The sequence below is a fragment of the Megalobrama amblycephala genome, linkage group LG6 (assembly GCF_018812025.1).
Source record: "Megalobrama amblycephala isolate DHTTF-2021 linkage group LG6, ASM1881202v1, whole genome shotgun sequence".
In the NCBI taxonomy this organism is placed as follows: Eukaryota; Metazoa; Chordata; class Actinopteri; order Cypriniformes; family Xenocyprididae; genus Megalobrama; species Megalobrama amblycephala.
In genome coordinates this window covers 11,177,210-11,202,388 of record NC_063049.1, presented here as the reverse complement: position 1 = coordinate 11,202,388, position 25,179 = coordinate 11,177,210, and the positions used below count along the sequence as shown (strand labels likewise).

Below are 25,179 nucleotides of genomic sequence, written 5' to 3'. Positions count from 1 at the left end.
TCTCGCAGCCGCCTGGACGAGTGGTTCCTGCCAGGCCGCCGCCAAGCACCTCGCCAGCGCTCAGCGCCCTTTTTTCCTGAGGTCCACGAGGAGCTCACGAAGTCGTGGCGCGCTCCGTATTCCGCCCGCCTTCACACAACGCACCGCTCCGCCCTCACCGCCGTCGACGGCGCCGAAGAGAAGGGATACGAGCATCTGCCACCCCTAGATGAAGCGGTGGCTGCTCACCTCTGCCCTCCCGCGGCTGTGGGATGGAAGACCAAGAGGGCCCTTCCTTCCAAGCCCTGTCGGACCACCTCTACTTTGGCTGGACGGGCTTACACCTCGGCGGGCCAGGCTGCCTCCGCGCTCCATACAATGGCCATATTTCAGGTCTTCCAGGCCAAACTCCTCCGCTCGCTGGACGAGTCTGGAATTGACGCGCCGGCTTTCAAGGACCTTCGCAGCGCCACCGACCTTGCCCTGCGAGCCACGAAGGCTACGGCCCAGGCCATCGGGCGTTCCATGGCCAGCCTGGTAGTGTTGGAGCGCCACCTGTGGCTCAACCTAACGGAGATCAAGGACCTGGATAAGACGGCCTTCTTAGACGCCCCGGTCTCTCCCTCTGGTCTCTTCGGGCCTGCAGTGGACGGCTTCACCGAGCGCTTTACTGCTGCGCAGAAATCGTCTCAGGCTATGAGGCATTTCTTGCCGAAGCGCTCCAGCTCTGCTTCTGCGTCCAGCCGCCCCAGGACTGCGCCGGCTCAGCAGAACAAGCCAGCTCAACCCGCAACACAGGCAGCGCCACCCAAGGAGCATCGCCAGCGCTCGCGCCCTGCGAAGCGCCCTCCCTTCCCGAGACGCCAGGGACCCCGGCCCAAGATTGTGCTGGACCCGGTGCCTCCGAAGTCGTCCTGATTCGTCAGGAAGGAAGAGGATAGGGGATCGTCCCGTTGCGACCGGACAGCCCCCAAAGCTCCCACGAGTAATTTCCCCTCCGCCTCGTTTAATTCCGGGCGTGGGAAACATGCTCCAAGTGATAGCTGGGCCCACACCTGTTGCGCCCACTCCAAACGCCGTTTTCACGGCGAACAATATTTCACCTCATCTAAAAAAGAGCAAATTTCCTCTTCCACCCCTCTCGATGTACGACCCCCTCAACGGCGGTCTGTCACCCGATATCATTCAACCCCTTGCCACTCGGGCCGAGGCCTGGCAGGCCATCCCCGATGTGTCAGAATGGGTTATGGGGATCGTAACCCAGGGCTACTCGCTCCAGTTTGCACGACGGCCCCCTCGCTTCGGCGGGGTGCTTCAAATCTCGGTCAATCCGGACGACGCTCATGTCCTCCGAGCCGAAGTTATGACGTTGCTAAGAAAGGGAGCTGTGGAAATAGTTTCCCCGACAGAGAGCGAGTCAGGCTTTTACAGCCGCTACTTTCTGGTCCCCAAGAAGGATGGTGGTCTCAGACCCATTCTAGACCTCAGACTTTTGAATCACTCCCTCATGAGACGGAAGTTCAAAATGCTGACGCTGAAACAGATCCTCGCGCACATTTGCCCCGAGGACTGGTTCTGCTCGCTGGACCTGAAGGATGCGTATTTTCACATCCAGATAGCCCCCCGTCACAGACGATTCTTGAGATTTGCATACGAGGGAGTGGCGTACCAATATACGGTCCTGCCCTTCGGGCTGTCTCTGGCTCCTCGCACTTTCACCAAGTGCATGGACGCGGCGCTTTCCCGTCTGAGGCAAATGGGAATCCGGGTCCTGAATTATCTCGACGACTGGCTCATTCTAGCCCGTTCGCGAGCCGAGCTGGAACACCACAGATCCGTGCTCCTCAGCCATTTACAATGTCTGGGTCTCAGGGTCAACTTAGCCAAGAGCTTGCTGTGCCCCACCCAGCGAATCTCGTTTCTAGGGGCAGTTTTCGACTCAGTCCGCATGACGGCAGTAGTCTCGCCGGAGCGTGCTCTAACGATTCAGCAGCTCACGGCCTCAATCAAGAACAAAGCCTGTCTCCCTCTGAAGTTTTTCCAGAGGCTACTAGGGCTGATGGCTTCCGCCTCCCCGGTGCTGCAGCTCGGCCTTCTTCGGATGCGGCCTCTTCAGTACTGGTTGAAGTTCCGGGTTCCTCCCAGCGCCTGGCGGCACGGCCGCTTATGTCTCAAAGTCAATCAGGCCTGTCTTCTAGCCCTGAAACCTTGGATGGACCCTATGTGGTTCAAGCGTGGAGTACCCTTACAGGCGGTCTCACGAAGGACGGTGCTCTCAACGGACGCTTCCAACTCGGGTTGGGGCGCTGTGTGCGAGGGCAGACCGGCCTTCGGCTCGTAGAGTCACGAGGAAAGCCGTCTACACATCAACTGTCTAGACATGCTAGCAGTGATGAAGGCCCTTCAGTCTTTTCAGGCTCACTTGAAAGGACGTCATGTTCTAGTCCGATCGGACAGTATGACAGTGGTGTCATGTTTAAACCACCAGGGCGGTCTCTCGTCCAGCCGCTTATGCGCTCTGGCGAAACGTCTTCTGGAATGGGCTCTTCCGAGGCTTCAGTCGCTCAGAGCGACTCATGTTCCTGGCAGGAACAATCTGGGCGCAGACATGTTGTCACGGAGCAACATCCCCTCCGACGAGTGGATGCTCCACCCCCAAGTGGTCCTCAAGATTTGGGAGTTCTTCGGGAGGGCAGAGATAGACCTCTTCGCCTCAGAAGACAACTCTCATTGCCCAACATTTTTCTCGAAGGAAGTCGATGCTCTGGCCCATACATGGCCCAGCACGCTCCTTTACGCCTTCCCTCCGATCGCACTGATCCCTCAGGTCATCAGGCGCATCAGAGAAGACCAACACAGAGTCCTTCTGGTGGCCCCGCTCTGGAGGAACCAAGTTTGGTCCTCGGAGCTGTTCAAGCTCTCCCTGAGAGCCCCGTGGCCGATTCCCCTGAGACGGGACCTCCTCTCTCAGGCAAACAGAACGATCTGGCACCCACAGCCGGAGCTTTGGGCTCTGCACCTCTGGTCCCTTGATGGGAGCCGACCAGCCTCCCCGGGGACGTCCTAAATACCATTTCTCAGGCTAGAGCCCCGTCCACGAGACGCCTCTATGACCAGAAATGGTCGGTCTTTGTTGATTGGTGTTCCTCACGCAACATAGACCCTGTGGAGAGTGACGTATCCTTCATACTGTCTTTCCTCCAAGAACGCTTGGAAATGGGGCGCACCCCTTCTACTCTTAAGGTTTACGTAGCAGCCATTGCGGCGTTCCATGCTCCCATTGCTGGCCAATCAGTGGGACGTAACGGCCTTATAATCCGTTTCCTGAGGGGTGCTAGGCGATTGAATCCTCCTCGCCCCCTCACCGTTCCCACTTGGGACCTCTCGTTGGTCCTCAGGGCCTTAAAGGGAGCCTCCTTTGAGCCAATGGGTTCAGCCGATCTCAGGCCCCTAACGCTAAAAACCGCTCTGCTGTTAGCACTGGCATCGGTTAAGCGCGTTGGCGATTTGCAGGCCCTCTCTGTGAGCCCTGCATGCCTTGAATTTGGGCCTGGAGACTCGAAGGTCGTTCTGAAACCTAGGCATGGCTACGTTCCTAAGGTGCTCTCAACCCCGTTTAGAGCTCAGGTCATCTCGCTTTCTGCTCTTCCTCCCTCGGCGGATGAACGAGAGCTAGAGCTACTCTGCCCAGTCAGGGCATTGAGGACCTATGTGGAGCGATCGCAGCCTTTCAGGCAGTCGGATCAGCTCTTTGTTTGTTTTGGTGGCCGCACCAAAGGGTCTCCGGTCTCAAAACAGCACCTTTCCCGTTGGATAGTGGACGCTATTAACCTGTGCTACTCCTCACTGGGTGCAGACTGCCCCATAGGAGTCAGGGCCCACTCCACTAGAGGAATGGCTTCCTCGTGGGCTTGGTCCAACGGAGTTTCCATTCAAGACATCTGTGAGGCGGCCGGCTGGTCTTCGCCGTCCACTTTTGTCAGATTCTATCATCTCGATGTCCCAACCTTGCAAGCTCGGGTTCTTTCAGTGTGATTAAGCGGCCTCTGGCGAGTTCCGCCTCACACAACCCCAGGAATTATTTCCTTAAGTGTAACTAGGGTTCGATTAAGGCTTTGCCTTCTCGCTTGTCTTTTGGACCCACTTTGATATTGTGTCCAATATCAGGCTGTATCGTTCCCAGCCGTGGCACGGCGTGGTTGAATTCGTTCCCCATACGCAGTACGAGTGAAGTATCGAAAGGGAACGTACTTGGTTACTAACGTAACCTCGGTTCCCTGAGATACGGAACGAGTACTGCGTCACTTGCCGTGCCACGAGGCTGCGGCTTCAGGGTCGTCGCTTCAGTCGATTACACTGAAATCCTATGGCGAAACGCCTGCTTATATAGCCCCTAACCCCGCCCATTTCGGCGGGAATATTCGCGCGCTTTGTCGCCATAGGTCGCGCAGCTATGCCGCGCCGTCATTGGTTCAACAACTTGTCTATGAGTGAACCAATGACGATGCAGTTACACTGCGTTATTGAAAAAGGCTTCAGCAGCGGGGAAAAAGGGAGACCTTTCCCCATACGCAGTACGAGTGAAGTATCTCAGGGAACCGAAGTTACGTTAGTAACCGAGTACGTTTTTTGCCTTGGTTTCTTATGTCCTAGTTTGTTTTCATAGTTACTAATTATGCTCACCTGTTGCTAGTTTAGTTCCTCGTTTTGTCCTGCATATTTATACCCCATTTAGTTGGGGGTTATTGTTATTGCTTATATATAGACTGGTTTGCATTGCTCCAATGTTTCTCCTGTGCTCCTGACTGTTTTTTTTTTTTTTTTTTTTCATTTAATAAAGATATTACTGCTGCAGTTAGATCCACATATTCTCTCTCACTCTGAAACAATGTTTAAAATACCAGTTTTCTATGTGAATATATTTTAAAAGCTGAATTTTCAGTAGTCATTACTCCATTCTTCAGTAATGCTTCAGAAATCATTCTAATACACTGATTTGGTGCTCAAGAAACATTTTCTATCAATAATTGTCAATTAATAATTTTAACATTTCTTTTGTGAAAATTATTTATATTATATTTTTGTCCTTCATTTGTGGTGTCACTTCAACAATTAACCAACATTTGCTATTGAAGTTATCTCAAAAAGTAGTGTTTATCAAGTAGAAAATAGTGTCAGTTTATATTTAAGCGATTTTTGATTTTCCACAAGCAGGACATAAGAAAAACATATCGTAATGCTCTCTAAATGTTCTTCCCAAGACAGAGTTTGCACTGGGGCTTGCCGTTATGGCCTGGCATTTGATTGATGTCCTAATAGAGGCCTGTTGCCTCTCTGGAGGCTGGAAACTCAAACTCTTACCGCCCAGAGCTCAAAACAAACACAGCTGTCTCATCAGCATACCCAGCTCCGATGTAATAGCAGAACAGAGGAAGGCAATCATTTAATAGCTTGCATAAATCTAGCAGCTGCCTATCAGAAGAGCCGAGAAATAATATGCAAAGTGTAGGGATGTAAGTGATGTTAAGTGACAGAGGGAGGAGCTCAACTGATCCTGTGCTGAGAATCAAACTCCATGGGGTTAAAGTACTGCTCATGTCAGAAAAGGAAGTTCTGTGCTGCTGTTTATACCGACATGCAACCAAGAAGATGCAGAAGAATTAATGAAAAGAAAAAGGAGAGAACAATGAATGGATGGATGGATGGATGGATGATGGATGTGGATGAATGGATGGATGGGTGAATGGAAAGAAAAAAAGAAAGAAAGAAAGAAAGAAAGAAAGAAAGAAAGAAAGGAAGGATGGGTGGATGGATGGATTGATGGAAAGAAAGAAAGGAAGAAATGATGGGTGGATGGATGATGCATTGATGTAAGAAAGAAAGAAAGAAAGAAAGAAAGAAAATGGGTGAATGGAAAGAAAGAAAGAAATAAAGAAAGAAAGATAGAAAGAATGGTGGAAAGAAAGAAAGAAAGAAAGAAAGAAAGAAAGAAAGAAAGAAAGAAAGAAAGGATGGTGGGTGGATGGATGGATGGATGGAAAGAAAGAAAGGATGGGTGGATGGAAAGAATGAAAGATAGAAAGGATGAAAAGAAAGAAAGAAAGGATGGAAGAAAGAAAGGATGGAAAGAAAGAATGGAAAGAAAGAAAGAAAGAAAGAAAGAAAGAAAGAAAGAAAGAAAGAAAGAAAGAAAGGATGGGTGGATGGATGATGGATGGATGTAAGAAAAAAAGAAAGAAAGAAAGAAAGAAATGAAAGAAAGGAGGGAAGGAAGGAAGGAAGGAAGGATGGGTGGATGGAAAGAAAGAAAGAAAGAAAGGATGGATAGAAAGAAAGAAAGAAAGAAAGAAAGGATGATGATAGATGGAAAGAAAGAAAGAAAGAAAGGATGGATAGATGATAGAAAGAAAGAAAGAAAGGATGGATGGATAGATGGAAAGAAAGAAAGAAAGAAAGAAAGAAAGAAAGAAAGGATGGATAGATGGAAAGAAAGAAAGAAAGAAAGAAAGAAAGGATGGATGATAGATGGATAGAAAGAAAGAAAGAAAGAAAGGATGGATAGATTGAAAGAAAGAAAGAAAGAAAGAAAGGATAGATGGAAAGAAAGAAAGAAAGAAAGGATGGATAGATTGAAAGAAAGAAAGAAAGAAAGAAAGAAAGAAAGAAAGAAAGAAAGAAAGAAAGAAAGAAAGAAATGGATGGATGGATGGATAGATGGAAAGAAAGAAAGAAAGAAAGAAAGAAAGAAAGAAAGAAAGAAAGGATGGATAGATTAAAAGAAAGAAAGAAAGGATGGATAGATTGAAAGAAAGAAAGAAAGAAAGAAAGAAAGAAAGAAAGAAAGAAAGAAAGAAATGGATGGATAGATGATGGATGGATGTAAGAAAGAAAGAAAGAAATGGATGGATGGATACTGCACCATCCATGCTGTATGTAGCAAAAGAGCCGAAGTGGCATAACTCCGGTAGCATACAAATAACATTCATGCAAAAATCAGAAATCAACCATTTTTGCTGTAAAATAAATGTACAAAAACACTCATAAATAAATAGCACTCATAAACTTTACACATTGCTTGGGGTTAGAGCAAGCAGGAGGGAAAACAGAGGGTTTATGTTGTACATTTACAAGTACTTTAAAAAAATTTTTATATGACAGCTCACCTGCAGGCCAAGAAGCTTCTCGCTGGGTTTGATGTGTCTCTGAATCTCACAGGCCACTGGCTGGATGACTTTAATACCGTCCTCATAAAACACATAGAACATGTTTCCAATCCCCAGACCTGTAGTGGGACATAAATGAGATTGTTCAGGGCTCAGATCCACCTAAAACAAGGTTAACCTCAGCATTAACACTGTCCAGTCCAACACTAGACATTAATATTGTACTGAAACAGAATGCTTACCTTCCTCTCTCCACAGGATGTTTGCCACTGTAAGAGAACACAAAGAAAACTCATGTCAGAGAAGTTTGCCGCACTTTACTCATCTGAAAGTTTTAAAATCCGATATACAGATACAAGATGAACTCACACTTTCGGCTATATAAACTTCCCACAGATTATTGCAACAACATTTGTAGTTCCTGGTTGGTTTTTCCAATGTGGTTTAAAGCTATGGAGAGTTGTATTTGATTTGGCCAAGTAATTATACTCTGCAACCTGAGGAGCTTATTGATTTGACTCGCTCATGTGTAATCAATACTGTGTCGGCATTATACATTGAGGTCGGCCTGCAGGGATTTATACACTCACGCATAGCCACCGACCACAGAGTTCACACGGAGGAAACATGCATTTGGTTGTAAGTCGGAGCTTATCTTTGCATTAAGCATGATTATTTACCCATAACCTCTGGTGCTGTGACTAGTATTACCTTATAAAACACTTAAACTTTTGATTGAGATCGATGCCTTAATAACAATGATCAAACACCTTTAAAATGGGTCTTATGGCAATCAAGGAGCTTAGCAAAGTGTCATTGGAGCATAACCAAAAAATATAACACACAATTAACTCCTGAATAATTCCATAAGCATTTTAGAGCAGAATAAATTGGCTAATAACCACAATAAAACACCTCCATTTGAAAGGAATGATTCCTGATGGCCCCAGCAGTTGTGCTAAAAATAACAATGATGGCCATTAGCTACAAAGGACATATATGCCATTATTAATCTTGCACAATATTTGTCACGAAGGATCTATTGATAAATATGACTCATTAGCGTGAAAGAACAGCATATTCTCCACATTCTCCTCCTCACTACATTCTGATGGTTCACCAGTGCAGTTTGTAGTGAAGATGTGACCTCCAACTGTTCCTCAGCAATGATTCAATCTCTCACAGTCTGCAAATCAATCTCCCACAATTCACCTGTGCTACAATCCCTACGCCAAGCAATTCTCATTCTCCGCTCTCACTTCATCAAGAAGACAGGGGAGCAGAGTAACAGTCTCAAGAATAGTGATGGAGCTAGAGTTAATCTTCAAAAAGTCCTTAGTCAAGTTCTTTTTCAATGAGTTAAAGTATCAGCGCAATCTAAAAGACTTTTGTGAAAAATATTGCCATTGCATCAGCAATTGATGAGGGATGTAAAAAGACTCAGCTCCACTACAGTATAAAAGCAGAAAAGAGTGGTTTGGAAGAAATAAGCCCAGTCTTTTCCAATAACACAGTGTATTGACACAATGTGACCGAGCAGGGAGAATAAAGAACCTTGGAAACAAGAGGTTCTTTCAGTGGAGTCATTCTTGGTCTGGGTTCAAATTAAATTTATATTTTTGATGTTTCCATGTAAAGGAATCCCATTTATCTTACACTTTAGACTCAACATGCAACCAATACCGTAATGTTTTGTATGTTTATGCTAAACTATTTTTAAAATTTATATAAAATAAAATAAAAGATAAAGGCTCCTAAAATATTTTGGAAACACTTTGGGCCCTATTATACACCTGGCGCAATGCGGTGCCAGGCATGACTCTTTAGAGTAAGTGTTTTTTGCTAGTTTCAGCCCAACGCAGTTATCATTTTCACGTCCTGCACCACATTGTTTAAATAGGCGTGGGCCTGCTGGTCTGAAAACGACGTGTGTTCAAGCGGATTGCTATTTTGAGGCAACTGAAATATACTGTGCCATTGACCAGCTGAAACCTGGTCTAAAGTAAATGGCGCAATATTTGTTTTGTTATTTAAAGTGGGCGTTAGTAATATGCCATATATGCGGGTGCACAACTCTTATTACACACACACAGGGACACGCAGCAGCACACAAACATGCCAAATATTAAAAATAAAAGTATTATTATTGTGTGCATAAAGATAAAGATGCTTTGTTAGAATCCGGCTTTTCCTGTAGATGCTTCAACCTCGCGCACGAGCAGATCCGTTTCCTTAATAGAAAAGCGTTCAGTAAATAACGAATCTGCCATGGCGTAAGCGCAACTGGCTTTTAAAGGGTTAGTTCACCCAAAAATGAAAATAATGTAATTTATTCGATAGGTAAAGCTCCGAAAGCAGTGTTTTGAAATCGGCCCATCACTATATTGTTGAATAATGTTTATAACTTTATAATGTTATAGTAGAACCACTGAACTCACATGAACTGTTTTAAATGTTTTTAATACCTTTATGGATCTTGAGAGAGGAAGTACCATTGCTGTGAATGCAGGCCTGCACTGAGCCATCAGATTTAATCAAAATATCTTACTTTGTGTTCTGAAGATGAATGAAGGTCTTACAGGTGTAGAACGACATGAGGGTGAGTAATACAGGTGCTGGTCATATAATTAGAATATCATCAAAAAGTTGTTTTATTTCAATAATTCCATTCAAAAAGTGAAACTTGTATATTATATTCATTCATTACACACAGACTGATATATTTCAAATGTTTATTTCTTTTAATTTTGATGATTAGACCTGACAACTAAGGAAAATCCCAAATTCAGTATCTCAGAAAATTAGAACATTACTTATGATCAATACAAAGAAAGGATTTTTAGAAATCTTGGCCAACTGAAAAGTATGAACATGAAAAGTATGAGCATGTACAGCACTCAATACTTAGTTGGGGCTCCTTTTGACTGAATTACTGCAGCAATGCGGCGTGGCATGGAGTCGATCAGTCTGTGGCCTTCAGCTTTTCTGCATTGTTGGGTCTGGCATATCGCATCTTCCTCTTCACAATACCCCGTAGATTTTCTATGGGGTTAAGGTCAGGCAAGTTTGCTGGCCAATTAAGAACAGGGATACCATGGTCCTTAAACCAGGTACTGGTAGCTTTGGCACTGTATGCAGGTGCCAAGTCCTGTTGGAAAATGAAATCTGCATCTCTATAAAGTTGGTCAGCAGCAGGAAGCAAGAAGTACTCTAAAACTTCCTGGTATGCGGCTGTGTTGACCTTGGACCTCAGAAAAACACAGTGGACCAACACCAGCAGATGACATGGCACCCCAAACCATCACTGACTGTGTAAACTTTACACTGGACCTCAAGCAACGTGGACTGTGTGCCTCTCCTCTCTTCCTCTAGACTCTGGGACCCTGATTTCCAAAGGAAATGCAAAATTTACTTTCATCAGAGAACATAACTTTGGACCACTCAGCAGCAGTCCAGTCCTTTTTGTCTTTAGCCCAGGCGAGACGCTTCTGACGCTGTCTGTTGTTCAAGAGTGGCTTGACACAAGGAATGCGACAGCTGAAACCCATGTCTTGCATACGTCTGTGCGTAGTGGTTCTTGAAGCACTGACTCCAGCTGCAATCCACTCTTTGTGAATCTTGCCCACATTTTTGAATGGGTTTTGTTTCACAATCCTCTCCAAGGTGCGGTTATCCCTATTGCTTGTACACGTTTTTCTACCACATCTTTTCCTTCCCTTCGCCTCTCTATTAATGTGCTTGGACACAGAGCTCTGTGAACAGCCAGCCTCTTTTGCAATGCACTTTTGTGTCTTGCCCTCCTTGTACAAGGTGTCAATGGTCGTCTTTTGGACAACTGTCAAGTCAGCAGTCTTCCCCATGATTGTGTAGCCGACAGAACTAGACTGAGAGACCATTTAAAGGCCTTTGCAGGTGTTTTGAGTTAATTAGCTGATTAGAGTGTGGCACCAGGTGTCTTCAATATTGAACCTTTTCACAATATTCTAATTTTCTGAGATACTGAATTTGGGATTTTCCTTAGTTGTCAGTTATAATCATCAAAATGAAAAGAAATAAACCTTTGAAATATATCAGTCTGTGTGTAATGAATGAATATAACATAGTTTCACTTTTTGAATGGAATTAGTGAAATAAATCAACTTTTTGATGATATTCTTATTATATGACCAGCACCTGTAAATGACATTATTTTCATTTTTGGGTTAAGTAACCCTTTAAAGGGAATGGGAGACGAGACTCTGATTGGTTTATTGCACGTTACGGCCAAAACACACCCATTACTCTTTAAGAGAATAAGGACAACCCTTTTAGTCCATGCGCCGGCTGCGCTGACCATTTTTCCTGTCCTTACACTAGCAAAAGTAGATTCAGACACGCACAGCACAATTCGGCACTTTAGACTGTTAAAATAGGGCCCTTTTTTTTTTTTTAATAGTCCACTTTAGACATTATACTAACTATAAGTAACTTTGCAACCACACGTCAACTAACTCTCATTAGAGTAGTAGACTGTCTGCCAACACTTTATTTTAATGGTCTCCCAACAGACATTCTACTGACTATAATTAACTCTGCAAGTACATGTCAACTTATTCTGCTAACCTAGCCTAACACTATAACACTATAACCTAACCCTACTAATACTATAATGAGAGTTAGTTGACATGTAGTTGCAAATTAATGAGAGTTAGCTGCAAAGTTACTTATAGATAGTAGAGTGTCTAAAGAGGACTAGAAATAAAGTGTAACCAATATTTTGCACTGACCATTATTGCACTGACAGGGTCAGCCAATCACAGAAACATGGAAGCAATGCTCAAAAGAGACACTGCCTCCTGTTACCCACTGGTGTCACTGTTGCACATTGTCACATAGACAAATCAGTAGTTTATTCACTATTTGATGTCATATTTTTGTCTCCCTTGTCTCTTTATGGAAAAAGCCCATAAAAAGCCCAGTTCATACATTATATTGCATAATTCGGCTCATCCATCCATCCAAATGGTTCAGGTTAGTGGAACAGGGCTGCTGTGAGAAACCACAAACCTTACCTCAAATGCACTTTGACCGAAACACTATGTTCCCGACAGCAGAGTCACATTTCAAGCTGCCAGTGGGAGATAACTCAGTGGTATGAGTCGACTGTGATGGCGTAATAGGTAAAGGCCAGTGTTGGACTCTAATTAGGTCTCCAACACCATGGAAAACTAATCAAGACAAATGCCTGGGGTATGCGTCTCTGCTTTGCCTCTCTGAATCATTCATGGACCTATCAAAGTATTCATGAGTTGAGAATGCAACTCTGTGTCTGTCGTGGTAATGCTCTGTTACGCAAATACCCCTGGTGGTCCTGCATAATTAAAAAAGCTAACATGATTTAATTATGACAATTATGAAGACTCAATAAGTGAATATGATATACTATGAAGGAGTTGATGAAGTAACCTTTCCTACTTTATACATAGTGTGTAGTGTGTACAGTATACGGAAAAATACTGTGTATTCAGTAGGTTTGGAAGGTCATGCTACCTTACAGATGAGTGCACTACCTTATTGTGCTGGTATTGCTTTCTTTAAACTTTAATACAAACTCCTACAGTCTTTTGGATATTGAGGTTAATGCCCTCAGGTATAGGGCAACACCTCAGAGAGCGGCTGATGCTGAAATAGACTCTGGAAAATACATTTGATGAAAGAAGGGGGAAAAAAAAATATAGCCACTAATTTCTGCTTTAGAGAGGTGATACGGAGTGTAAGGTTAAACTGTCCAGGAAAACAGGAGACCCTCTTTGCACACACAGTGTTTAGGTTGATCTTTATTTACATTAAATGAATAATAAAGAGACAGGCAAGAAAATGCACTCAAATTTTAGCCGATGTCAGCATGAAACAGAAATTAAATATACACAAAGTCTGGGGTCAGAAAGTATTTCTAATGTTTTAAAAGAGTCTCTTATGCTCGCTATTTATTTGCATTTATATTATATATATTATTACAGTTTAAAATAACTTATCTTTTTGAATATATTTTAATATGGAATTTATTCCTGTAATAGCAAAAATTTTCAGCATCATTACTCCAGTCTTCAGTGTAATCCAGTTTCCAGTAATCTTTAATAACATGTCTTAACTCAATTTCTTTTCTTTTTTTTCTTTTTTTTTTAAAATCCAAACTTTTTAATGGTAGTGTAAATAAACCTAAATCGTGCCTAATAATAATAATAAAAAAAAATGTTATTTGATTCCAACTTTTCATAATCACCCTCATGACCAGGGGCCATATCCACAAAATGAAGGTCTTACAGGTGTAGAACGACATGAGGGTGAGTAATACAGGTGCTGGTCATATAATTAGAATATCATCAAAAAGTTGTTTTATTTCAATAATTCCATTCAAAAAGTGAAACTTGTATATTATATTCATTCATTACACACAGACTGATATATTTCAAATGTTTATTTCTTTTAATTTTGATGATTAGACCTGACAACTAAGGAAAATCCCAAATTCAGTATCTCAGAAAATTAGAACATTACTTATGATCAATACAAAGAAAGGATTTTTAGAAATCTTGGCCAACTGAAAAGTATGAACATGAAAAGTATGAGCATGTACAGCACTCAATACTTAGTTGGGGCTCCTTTTGACTGAATTACTGCAGCAATGCGGCGTGGCATGGAGTCGATCAGTCTGTGGCCTTCAGCTTTTCTGCATTGTTGGGTCTGGCATATCGCATCTTCCTCTTCACAATACCCCGTAGATTTTCTATGGGGTTAAGGTCAGGCAAGTTTGCTGGCCAATTAAGAACAGGGATACCATGGTCCTTAAACCAGGTACTGGTAGCTTTGGCACTGTATGCAGGTGCCAAGTCCTGTTGGAAAATGAAATCTGCATCTCTATAAAGTTGGTCAGCAGCAGGAAGCAAGAAGTACTCTAAAACTTCCTGGTATGCGGCTGTGTTGACCTTGGACCTCAGAAAAACACAGTGGACCAACACCAGCAGATGACATGGCACCCCAAACCATCACTGACTGTGTAAACTTTACACTGGACCTCAAGCAACGTGGACTGTGTGCCTCTCCTCTCTTCCTCTAGACTCTGGGACCCTGATTTCCAAAGGAAATGCAAAATTTACTTTCATCAGAGAACATAACTTTGGACCACTCAGCAGCAGTCCAGTCCTTTTTGTCTTTAGCCCAGGCGAGACGCTTCTGACGCTGTCTGTTGTTCAAGAGTGGCTTGACACAAGGAATGCGACAGCTGAAACCCATGTCTTGCATACGTCTGTGCGTAGTGGTTCTTGAAGCACTGACTCCAGCTGCAATCCACTCTTTGTGAATCTTGCCCACATTTTTGAATGGGTTTTGTTTCACAATCCTCTCCAAGGTGCGGTTATCCCTATTGCTTGTACACGTTTTTCTACCACATCTTTTCCTTCCCTTCGCCTCTCTATTAATGTGCTTGGACACAGAGCTCTGTGAACAGCCAGCCTCTTTTGCAATGCACTTTTGTGTCTTGCCCTCCTTGTACAAGGTGTCAATGGTCGTCTTTTGGACAACTGTCAAGTCAGCAGTCTTCCCCATGATTGTGTAGCCGACAGAACTAGACTGAGAGACCATTTAAAGGCCTTTGCAGGTGTTTTGAGTTAATTAGCTGATTAGAGTGTGGCACCAGGTGTCTTCAATATTGAACCTTTTCACAATATTCTAATTTTCTGAGATACTGAATTTGGGATTTTCCTTAGTTGTCAGTTATAATCATCAAAATGAAAAGAAATAAACCTTTGAAATATATCAGTCTGTGTGTAATGAATGAATATAACATAGTTTCACTTTTTGAATGGAATTAGTGAAATAAATCAACTTTTTGATGATATTCTTATTATATGACCAGCACCTGTAAATGACATTATTTTCATTTTTGGGTTAAGTAACCCTTTAAAGGGAATGGGAGACGAGACTCTGATTGGTTTATTGCACGTTACGGCCAAAACACACCCATTACTCTTTAAGAGAATAAGGACAACCCTTTTAGTCCATGCGCCGGCTGCGCTGACCATTTTTCCTGTCCTTACACTAGCAAAAGTAGATTCAGACACGCACAGCACAATTCGGCACTTTAGACTGTTAAAATAGGGCCCTTTTTTTTTTTTTAATAGTCCACTTTAGACATTATACTAACTATAAGTAACTTTGCAACCACACGTCAACTAACTCTCATTAGAGTAGTAGACTGTCTGCCAACACTTTATTTTAATGGTCTCCCAACAGACATTCTACTGACTATAATTAACTCTGCAAGTACATGTCAACTTATTCTGCTAACCTAGCCTAACACTATAACACTATAACCTAACCCTACTAATACTATAATGAGAGTTAGTTGACATGTAGTTGCAAATTAATGAGAGTTAGCTGCAAAGTTACTTATAGATAGTAGAGTGTCTAAAGAGGACTAGAAATAAAGTGTAACCAATATTTTGCACTGACCATTATTGCACTGACAGGGTCAGCCAATCACAGAAACATGGAAGCAATGCTCAAAAGAGACACTGCCTCCTGTTACCCACTGGTGTCACTGTTGCACATTGTCACATAGACAAATCAGTAGTTTATTCACTATTTGATGTCATATTTTTGTCTCCCTTGTCTCTTTATGGAAAAAGCCCATAAAAAGCCCAGTTCATACATTATATTGCATAATTCGGCTCATCCATCCATCCAAATGGTTCAGGTTAGTGGAACAGGGCTGCTGTGAGAAACCACAAACCTTACCTCAAATGCACTTTGACCGAAACACTATGTTCCCGACAGCAGAGTCACATTTCAAGCTGCCAGTGGGAGATAACTCAGTGGTATGAGTCGACTGTGATGGCGTAATAGGTAAAGGCCAGTGTTGGACTCTAATTAGGTCTCCAACACCATGGAAAACTAATCAAGACAAATGCCTGGGGTATGCGTCTCTGCTTTGCCTCTCTGAATCATTCATGGACCTATCAAAGTATTCATGAGTTGAGAATGCAACTCTGTGTCTGTCGTGGTAATGCTCTGTTACGCAAATACCCCTGGTGGTCCTGCATAATTAAAAAAGCTAACATGATTTAATTATGACAATTATGAAGACTCAATAAGTGAATATGATATACTATGAAGGAGTTGATGAAGTAACCTTTCCTACTTTATACATAGTGTGTAGTGTGTACAGTATACGGAAAAATACTGTGTATTCAGTAGGTTTGGAAGGTCATGCTACCTTACAGATGAGTGCACTACCTTATTGTGCTGGTATTGCTTTCTTTAAACTTTAATACAAACTCCTACAGTCTTTTGGATATTGAGGTTAATGCCCTCAGGTATAGGGCAACACCTCAGAGAGCGGCTGATGCTGAAATAGACTCTGGAAAATACATTTGATGAAAGAAGGGGGAAAAAAAAATATAGCCACTAATTTCTGCTTTAGAGAGGTGATACGGAGTGTAAGGTTAAACTGTCCAGGAAAACAGGAGACCCTCTTTGCACACACAGTGTTTAGGTTGATCTTTATTTACATTAAATGAATAATAAAGAGACAGGCAAGAAAATGCACTCAAATTTTAGCCGATGTCAGCATGAAACAGAAATTAAATATACACAAAGTCTGGGGTCAGAAAGTATTTCTAATGTTTTAAAAGAGTCTCTTATGCTCGCTATTTATTTGCATTTATATTATATATATTATTACAGTTTAAAATAACTTATCTTTTTGAATATATTTTAATATGGAATTTATTCCTGTAATAGCAAAAATTTTCAGCATCATTACTCCAGTCTTCAGTGTAATCCAGTTTCCAGTAATCTTTAATAACATGTCTTAACTCAATTTCTTTTCTTTTTTTTCTTTTTTTTTTAAAATCCAAACTTTTTAATGGTAGTGTAAATAAACCTAAATCGTGCCTAATAATAATAATAAAAAAAAATGTTATTTGATTCCAACTTTTCATAATCACCCTCATGACCAGGGGCCATATCCACAAAACATCTTAAGGCTAAAAGTAGCTCCTAACTTGCCGATTTAGGAGAAACTCTTAAAAATAATGGGCGTGTCAGTCCTAATTTTAGGAGTCCTAAATTTTTGCTCTAAGAGTATTTCACAAAGCATTTTAGTGCTAAAACTAGCTCCTAAGCCTGTAAAATGTTAGGAGTATTCAAGAGGACTCCTAAATCACTAACACCAAATCACAAACAGTCCAAATCCACCCAAAGACACTGTACACCATTGAGGAAGTAGCGATAGAGCCTTGGGTGCTGAACCTTTTCTTCATAAATGCAATACATTTTGATTTATAGATTTGAATCTACGATGAGATGCCAAAAAAAATCTTTAACAATTAAATAAATAAATATTGTCTGATTACCTGTGGCAAAGGTTTCACACTTACAAATGATAGAATAGATAAAAAATATATATATAATAAGTGTATTTGGTGTGCTGTCTTAGGGGATGGAGGGCTCTGAGCTTGGAATTTAGCCCAAACCCAAAGTTCTCCACGTATCCCCAGCCGAGAGTGAGGGACAGGGTGGCGGAGGGATACAGAAAACTGTCGAAGTAACTATAGACGAGTCGGCTCTCGTCTGTGTATATATTCCTCCTCTCGAGCTGATTAGAAAGACTGTTCGAATGTGTTTCTCCCAAACTTTATTTATAAAACGTAATTTGTCGCTTGAATTCTGCATTCCCTTGAGATGCAGACATCCAAGAGGCGGACAATTAACCGTATATACTAGTTCAATTAGTGACAATTAGCCTACATTTTAAAACCTTTATGGCAACAATATGGCAACATTTTTATTAAAAAAATATTTATTTGAATAGGGCAACATTTGTATTTTAAAACCATTATTTTAATATGGAAACATGACACCTCATTCTACAATATTTATATGATTAAATCGCTGACTCCTCCCCCATCAGCCAATCACTGTGTGTATACTCCATAGCAATGAGGGCAACCCCGCCCTTACTCTTAGCTTAAGACTTCAGTCTATTCCTTAGTAAGTTTGTCTCAGCAGCTTTGTGAATAGGTTTTAAGAGAAAAGAGAGAACTTTTACTGCTATTTAGGAGAACTCTTAGTGGTAAGATAAAATGTTTTGTGAATACGGCCCCAGAGCTTTTAGACACTGTGGTAACTGTTCAGAGTCACTGTGGCTTACATGCTATGTTCTAACTTTTCTAAAATATTAACTCTGTGTGAGAGTTCTAATGTGCTCTTTGTGAGAATCAGACTACAATTGATTGAAACCAGCAGTGTAATTGAAGGCTGAGAGTATAGTGAACAAATGTATTCTTTTTTTTCCTTTTCTGAGCAATCATTTATTACAAAAATTTAAAAGGAATAAATGAAAGAAAGGAAATGACTGAATACGATTCAAAATTTCTTTAGAACAGAGCTGTGTGCACTCAACCTAAAAACTCTGCCAGTGGAGCACTGATCACTGGGGATATCCCAGCATGCAACTGAAAATATATGTCTACATTGTTTCAATGGGCCAAGTGTGTGACACAGCAGAACACAAAATTACACGGTGTTAATTCTGACAAGCTCCCTACAGTATAGAGACTAGACTTCCTGATCCCAAAAAAAAAAAAAAAAAAAAAAAAAAATTCAGATAAATAAGACAAAGTAACCATCCTGTTTGGCTTTTGGCAAGTCACTTGCTAACATACGAGAGTTTTGTGTTTAGCTGAGGAATTGTGGGTATTTAGAGATATTTTGTTTCTCTCTGCACCTGTTCCTTTATTTCCGCTCACCATCTCTCATGATAACACCAGTGCAAACATGGAATCCTATAATCCAACAAGAACACAGCTGTGTGATACCACAGAGAGACCAGCACTATTGTTTGTATGTTTGCAGCAGGTGGTGTTTATCCAACAGCCTTAAATACTTGGCCAGTACTTTTTCCACCTTGACAAGACAGCAACAGCATATTGTCTTGTTTCTTCTTATAGAAGATGAGCACAATCACACCTGAGTGCTTCGCATCACCCCAGCCTCAAATCACTCGTCTGTTTAAATCCTCCTCCCACAGCACACATCTGCTGACATTTCCATGTCAAAAATATCTTCTGGGACAGGAGATATACTCAAACATTTCTTGTTAGCAGTACAACTTGAGAGAGCATTTGCTTTACTACTTAATTGAATAAGGGTTTTTGCACTGATTTACAGGGGAGATATTTGGTGTGGGACTGTTTTTTTTAAGCCTAAAGGTGAAGAGTGTAATTTCATCATTGTCATGTTTCTTGTCATGTCATGTGATTCCCTTGCCCCTCATGTGATCATGTGATGCTACTTTTCCTCTGTGCCTTTAGGCTTGTTCGACTTCATGCAAAGCTGCACAGACCGATCGGCGGCTGACTTGAAGCAGTGGATGCTAGTAAGTACTGAGTCAGCCGGCGCAGTTTCTCAAGAGCAGCTGCACAAGCTCTGATGATGACACAGCTGTTTCATGATTGGCCGGATTCGCCGCATGACAACGATCATGTGTGTTTCGTGTTTATTACACCTTCAGTTCTACTAATGCTCAAAAATCTGTATTTTTTTATTACAGCTAAAGCTCATTTCATGTAGGCGCGATGTTGTATTGTGTCATGTTTATCAAAATAAAATGTAGACCCCACCACATTGGTATAATATACAAAGTTCTATCATGAAAGTCTAGATGTGCAGGCCAATAGGTCCTTAACTCATCCTGCTCGTAATCACATCATTCTCTATAGGACACAGATGATTGGTTCCTGCTGTATCAGTAGCCAATGAGCTTGCATGCTCAACCTTCAAAAACATGAGTAGCATTTGCCTTAGCAGTGCAGCACGCTTTCAGAAACCCTCTGCCTTCCTCAGCTCCACCTGTATAGATCTGCTATGGGTAATTCATGTACGCTATATTGTATAGCAGCAGCAGCAGTCATGATCACCAAAATGACATATTTTTCCTGTGAAAAAAAAAACTTCATGCCTTAAAATAGCTTGAATGTAACTCTACACCCTTGGCTAATTTGGTAAATGCTGATCGATGAATATGCAAATTAGCCCCGCCTCCACTCACTCACATAGCTCAGAGATCCACTCGCTCAACTTACTGAGGTAAACGCTGCACAATGGTTTCGCTCTTTACAACACTGGACACATAACGTTAATTAATAAGATTAGCCTTTAGCTTTACTGTTATCAAACAGCTAATACTGTGTTGCTAATGTTACACACACCATTTTCCCGTTCTCCATGTCAGAGTCAGACAGCTGCCTTCTAACAATCAGTATCCTTACAAACGCTTTGAACAACTCAGAACGTCGGTGGAGAAAGGCTTATAGTTCATCATAACATTGTAAAATACATCATACACCCGCCATATTGCTAAATCTCACGATTTTTCATATCAACAGAAAAATATACCGTGATAACTTGGCTTCTCTCGAGACTAACCTGCTAGTTTGCTGTTAATGATATGCTAAAGCCCGCCGGCACGTTGATGTGATTGGTTACAAGGTAGACTGTGACGTCACAGACCAGCGTTTTCTTTCTTTTTTCTTTTTTTCACTGCAGTTTTAAGGAGAAAATACTCAGCAATGGTGGTGACATGAATTTGCACATGGTTTGTCTTGATTTTCACCACAGGGGGTCTTTAACTTCTGGAATTCTATTTGTTAAGCCGGACATGTTGTGCCGATGAAATAAACAGCAATATTTGAAAGTGACACCAGGCCAAAATGTTCTGGAACACAGTCTGTAGAAAGTAAAACAAGACAAGACAAAAAAAAAAGAATACTTCGACTTTAATACCATTAGAAAACAAAATGGGAAGACAGTGTACTATCATTATAGTAGACTTTTACTCAGTGGCCCTTGAAGATTTGAATTTTTTTGGCGGAACTCCAATTTCATGATCTCTAGAGCACCATGGCTGGGCTGAGGGACACTGTCTGACCTTTATATCTTGAGGAGAGAGAGGGATGGGACCAAGATCATTATCCCTCTTCTGAGTGCAGTGGGTTTTCCCCGGCTGACCTGTAGAACGACACTGATCTCAACTACTAATGGCTGACCACCAGCTTCACCTTGTTTTGCCCTTTAGATGTACGATTACTTTTATCACACACCCCCTGCAACCTTTCAGGCGCTGTAACCCTTACTGTACAATCAAAACGCAATGCACAACTTTGCTATGAATCCTAGCTTTTACTGTTCTGTATCAATGGTCATCTTGTGTAGCCAGATACCAATGGAAGCTTTTTTCTGTATTTTCAGGCATATAATTGATAGAATATATATAAGTTTCTCAGCAACAAAGACAAATTCATTGCACAAAGCTGAAGCAGCATGTTAAAGGCTTACTGATATCCATAAAAAAAGATTTTACATGTAGTGCTTGAGCATGGTTTGGAAATGTATTTGCCAGGCTGGTGCACTCTGTGGAAGCAGGGAGCCATGTATCATCCCAGGCTTATGAGTTCAGACCTGCCGTTCTAGGACTAATGTAAGAGGAAATCCCGGCTGGCAGTGCAGGATTGTTCCTCTCATTCACAATGAAAGCAATGGCACAGACTATCAAATCCAACCATTTAGCCTGGTTTCAACACAAGATGAATCAGAACTATTAAAAGAACAGTTCACCCAAAATGAAATCATTTGCTCACTTTTATGTTGATCAAAACCTGTATGACTTACTTTCTTCTTTTTTCTTTGACTACATTATAAATGTGTTCAAATGCTATTTTCTATGCCATTAATAATATAATGAATAGGGGCTGGAGCTTTTAAAGATGCAAAAGCACCATTAACCTATAATAAAAGTGGTCCATATTACTTGTTTATCACTTTGTGTGGAAAAACAAACAAACAAAGAAGTCTGTATTTATTAAAAATGTTGATGCCCTTGATCTCTTTGTCAAATTCATGGGAGCTCATGAGAGAAATAACTGTCTAAATTGGGAACAAATTATTCTTTTAACTTGGGTCTTTTCAATTATCCAGAAAGTTCAGTTTAAATCACAGACTCAAGAATTCAGTTTAGCTTGCTGTAGGAAATGGTTATTATTGTTAACTAAAACTAAATCTAAACTGAAATAAAGCTGAAATAAAATAACATATATATTAGATGAAAAACTTAAATGACTAAAACTGAAAGAAATATGAAACTACTCTGCTCAAAAAAATTAAAGGAACACTTTTTAATCAGAGAATAGCATCAAGTTAAACTCGTGGGATATTGATCTGGGCTGGGTTTCCCGATAACGTTGTCTCTTAGCGCGCTACAAAGACTCTAAAGGTAGACCTTAACTGAAGATGTACCGTTTCTAGGCGTGTTCCCCAAACTATACCTTATGAGGTTGCTTAAGGTATATCTTCTTAAGTGCGAAGTTACCAGGTGCTGTCCATGGCATTGGTGCTGAATTGGTTGATATCGATGGCTCGAGAATCGATAATTCACTCTATACAGGGGCTGCTTCACTGCATTATTTGAGAAATCAGTGTTCTTTATAAAAAGAAGCACTTCAGAAGTAGAAATTGCATTTATCAGGACTCATGGGATGTTATAAAAGTATTAAAAGTAGAAAAGTATCCAAACTGCAAACTAAATCTATATTGTAATTTATCTATTCTGGGGGCGCGGAGCCCTCATCAGCGTGAGTTTAAGGCGACCGTTATTTAGAACAAAGTTTTAATTCCTTGGAGACATGTCATGCAGCTGACAGACATGTAGGTATCGCGTTTATATCGTTTTTTTTTTTTTTTTTTTTTAAATATTCACAACTATAACTATATCATGAATTTTATGATATATTCCGATTGTAAAATATGTGGAAGTGAATGTGTTTTGTTGCGCGATGAGTTTGCACGGCAGTTAGAGCTGTCGGATATACAAAATCTTCCCCGAAATACATAAAAGTATGTGGAAGAATAGAGTAAACTTTATTGTTTCATAAACAATGTGTATCTGATATGAATAAAACACTTCGTCAAATTATAATTGAAAGGGTTATTGTTGCAGCTTCCATAGACATCAGTGTAATTTGAATTTAACAAACTATAAATGTCTATTTTTATGCAGTAGCCTACTTAATTCAAATGTGTATTTAAATGTCTGAAACCTAAAATAAAGCGCGATGAGGTTAAAAACACCAGAATAGTTGTGATAATGTTACATGACAAGCGTGGAGCGCGCGTCGGTCTCTGGATCAGCGCTAAAGCACATTTGAATTTAGCAGTGAATTTTTTGCATTTTATTCTTTGCCATAATCCTAATCTAACACTGGGTGTATTACAGCTTCAGAATTATATTCGTATTGACTGTCAACAGTGATAAGGTATAGCTAAGAGTGCTCCAGACCAACCTTACGAAAGTATGACTTACAGAAGGTATACTTAACTAAGAACGTTTCGGGAAACACGTATTAACGTTAAGGTACAGCTTAAGGTATAATTTAAGAACCTCGTAAAGTAAAGAAGGTTTTCGGGAAACCCAGCCCTGGTCAGTTAAGTAGCTAAGAGGGTTGTTAATCAGTTTCAGCTGCTTTGGTGTAAATGAAATTAACAGCAGGTCCAATAGATGGGCAACAATGAGACGACCCAAAGACAGGAATGGTTTTATAGGTGGAGGCATTTTTCCCCTACTCATCTTTTCTAACTGTTTTTCACAAGTATTGCATTTGGCTAGGGTCAGTGTCACTACTGGTAGCATGAGGCGATACCTGGACCCTACAGAGGTTGCACAGGCAGTCCAGCTCCTCCAGGATGGCACATCAATATGTGCCATTGCCAGAAGGTTTGCTGTGTCTCCCAGCACAGTCTCAAGAGCATGGAGGAAATTCCAGGAGACAGGCAGTTACTCTAGGAGAGCTGGACAGGGCCATAGGAGGTCCTTAACCCATCAGCAGGACCGGTATCTGCTCCTTTGTGCAAGGAGGAACAGGATGAGCACTGCTCGAGCCCTCCAGCAGGCCAGTCGTGTGAATGTCTTTGATCAAACAATCAGAAATAGACTTCATGAGGGTGGCCTGAGGGCCCGACGTCCTCTAGTGGGCCCTGTGCTCACTGCCCAGCACCGTGGAGCTCGATTGGCATTTACCATTGAACACCACTGAGAACACCAAACAGAATTGGCAGGTCCACCACTAGTGCCCTGTGCTTTTCATAGATGAGAGCAGGTTCACCCTGAGCAAGTGACAGACGTGAAAGGGTCTGGAGAAGTCGTGGAGAACGTTATGCGGCCTGTAACGTCGTTCAGCATGACCCGTTTGGTGGTGGGTGAGTGATGGTCTGGGGAGGCATGTCCATGGAGGGATGCACAGACCTCTACAGGCTCTAAAACCTCTAAGACCGCACAGACCTCTACAGGCACAAACCAATGAACTGTTCCTTTAAACATCAACAATGATGTTGCCTCTGTGTCCAAACTAAAAATATATTCTAGAACACAAATTATTTGTGATGCTTATGAGAATATTCTCACACACAGAGATCACAGTCTGCTTGAGGAGAAACTGTGTATGAGATGGTCTACAGTGAGTGTTGATCCAGACAGCTGGAGGAGTTTATCTGTCAGAGCAGAGATCAAAGGATCTGGATGAACTGACTCCAGATCAGTGGGCAGAGCTGTAGTGAATCTGAGAAAATAATGTCATCCATTATGCATGCAGGGAACACAGGCGTCACTGGGTCTGGTTGTATGACCTGTGAAGAAACTCTGGCCTTCTGTCTGTACAGTGTATTGCTTAGTCACATCTCGCTAAAGTACAATACCCAAAACTCTGAACTACATATCCCAACACCTTTACAAAACTATTAGAGAAAATGTGACCGATGACTATATAATGACCTGTGAGGTTCCTCTGCATCCTTTACTACCCACAACTTCATGGCTTTAATACAATGAACCACCGGACTGTATCAACAAGCACATAAAACATGTATACACAACCGTTCATATTAATACTATTATTCAACAAGGATACATTAAATTGGTCAAAAGTGACAGCAACTATGGACTATGTAT

At 41.6% G+C, this 25,179-nt stretch overlaps 1 protein-coding gene across 1 annotated transcript in view; it reads right to left on the bottom strand.

Annotated features, from left to right (window-relative positions):
* Positions 1-7,088: 7,088 nt before the first annotated feature.
* LOC125269889 (follistatin-related protein 5-like) overlaps positions 7,089-25,179 on the bottom strand; it is a 62,735-nt gene continuing 44,644 nt past the window's right edge. The window contains exons 8-9 of the mRNA XM_048192939.1: positions 7,385-7,411; positions 7,089-7,261 (exon numbers count right to left, since the gene is read on the bottom strand). Coding sequence (XP_048048896.1) covers positions 7,104-7,261; positions 7,385-7,411 — 185 coding nt within the window. The 3' untranslated portion in view covers positions 7,089-7,103. The remainder of the gene's footprint in view (positions 7,262-7,384; positions 7,412-25,179) is intronic.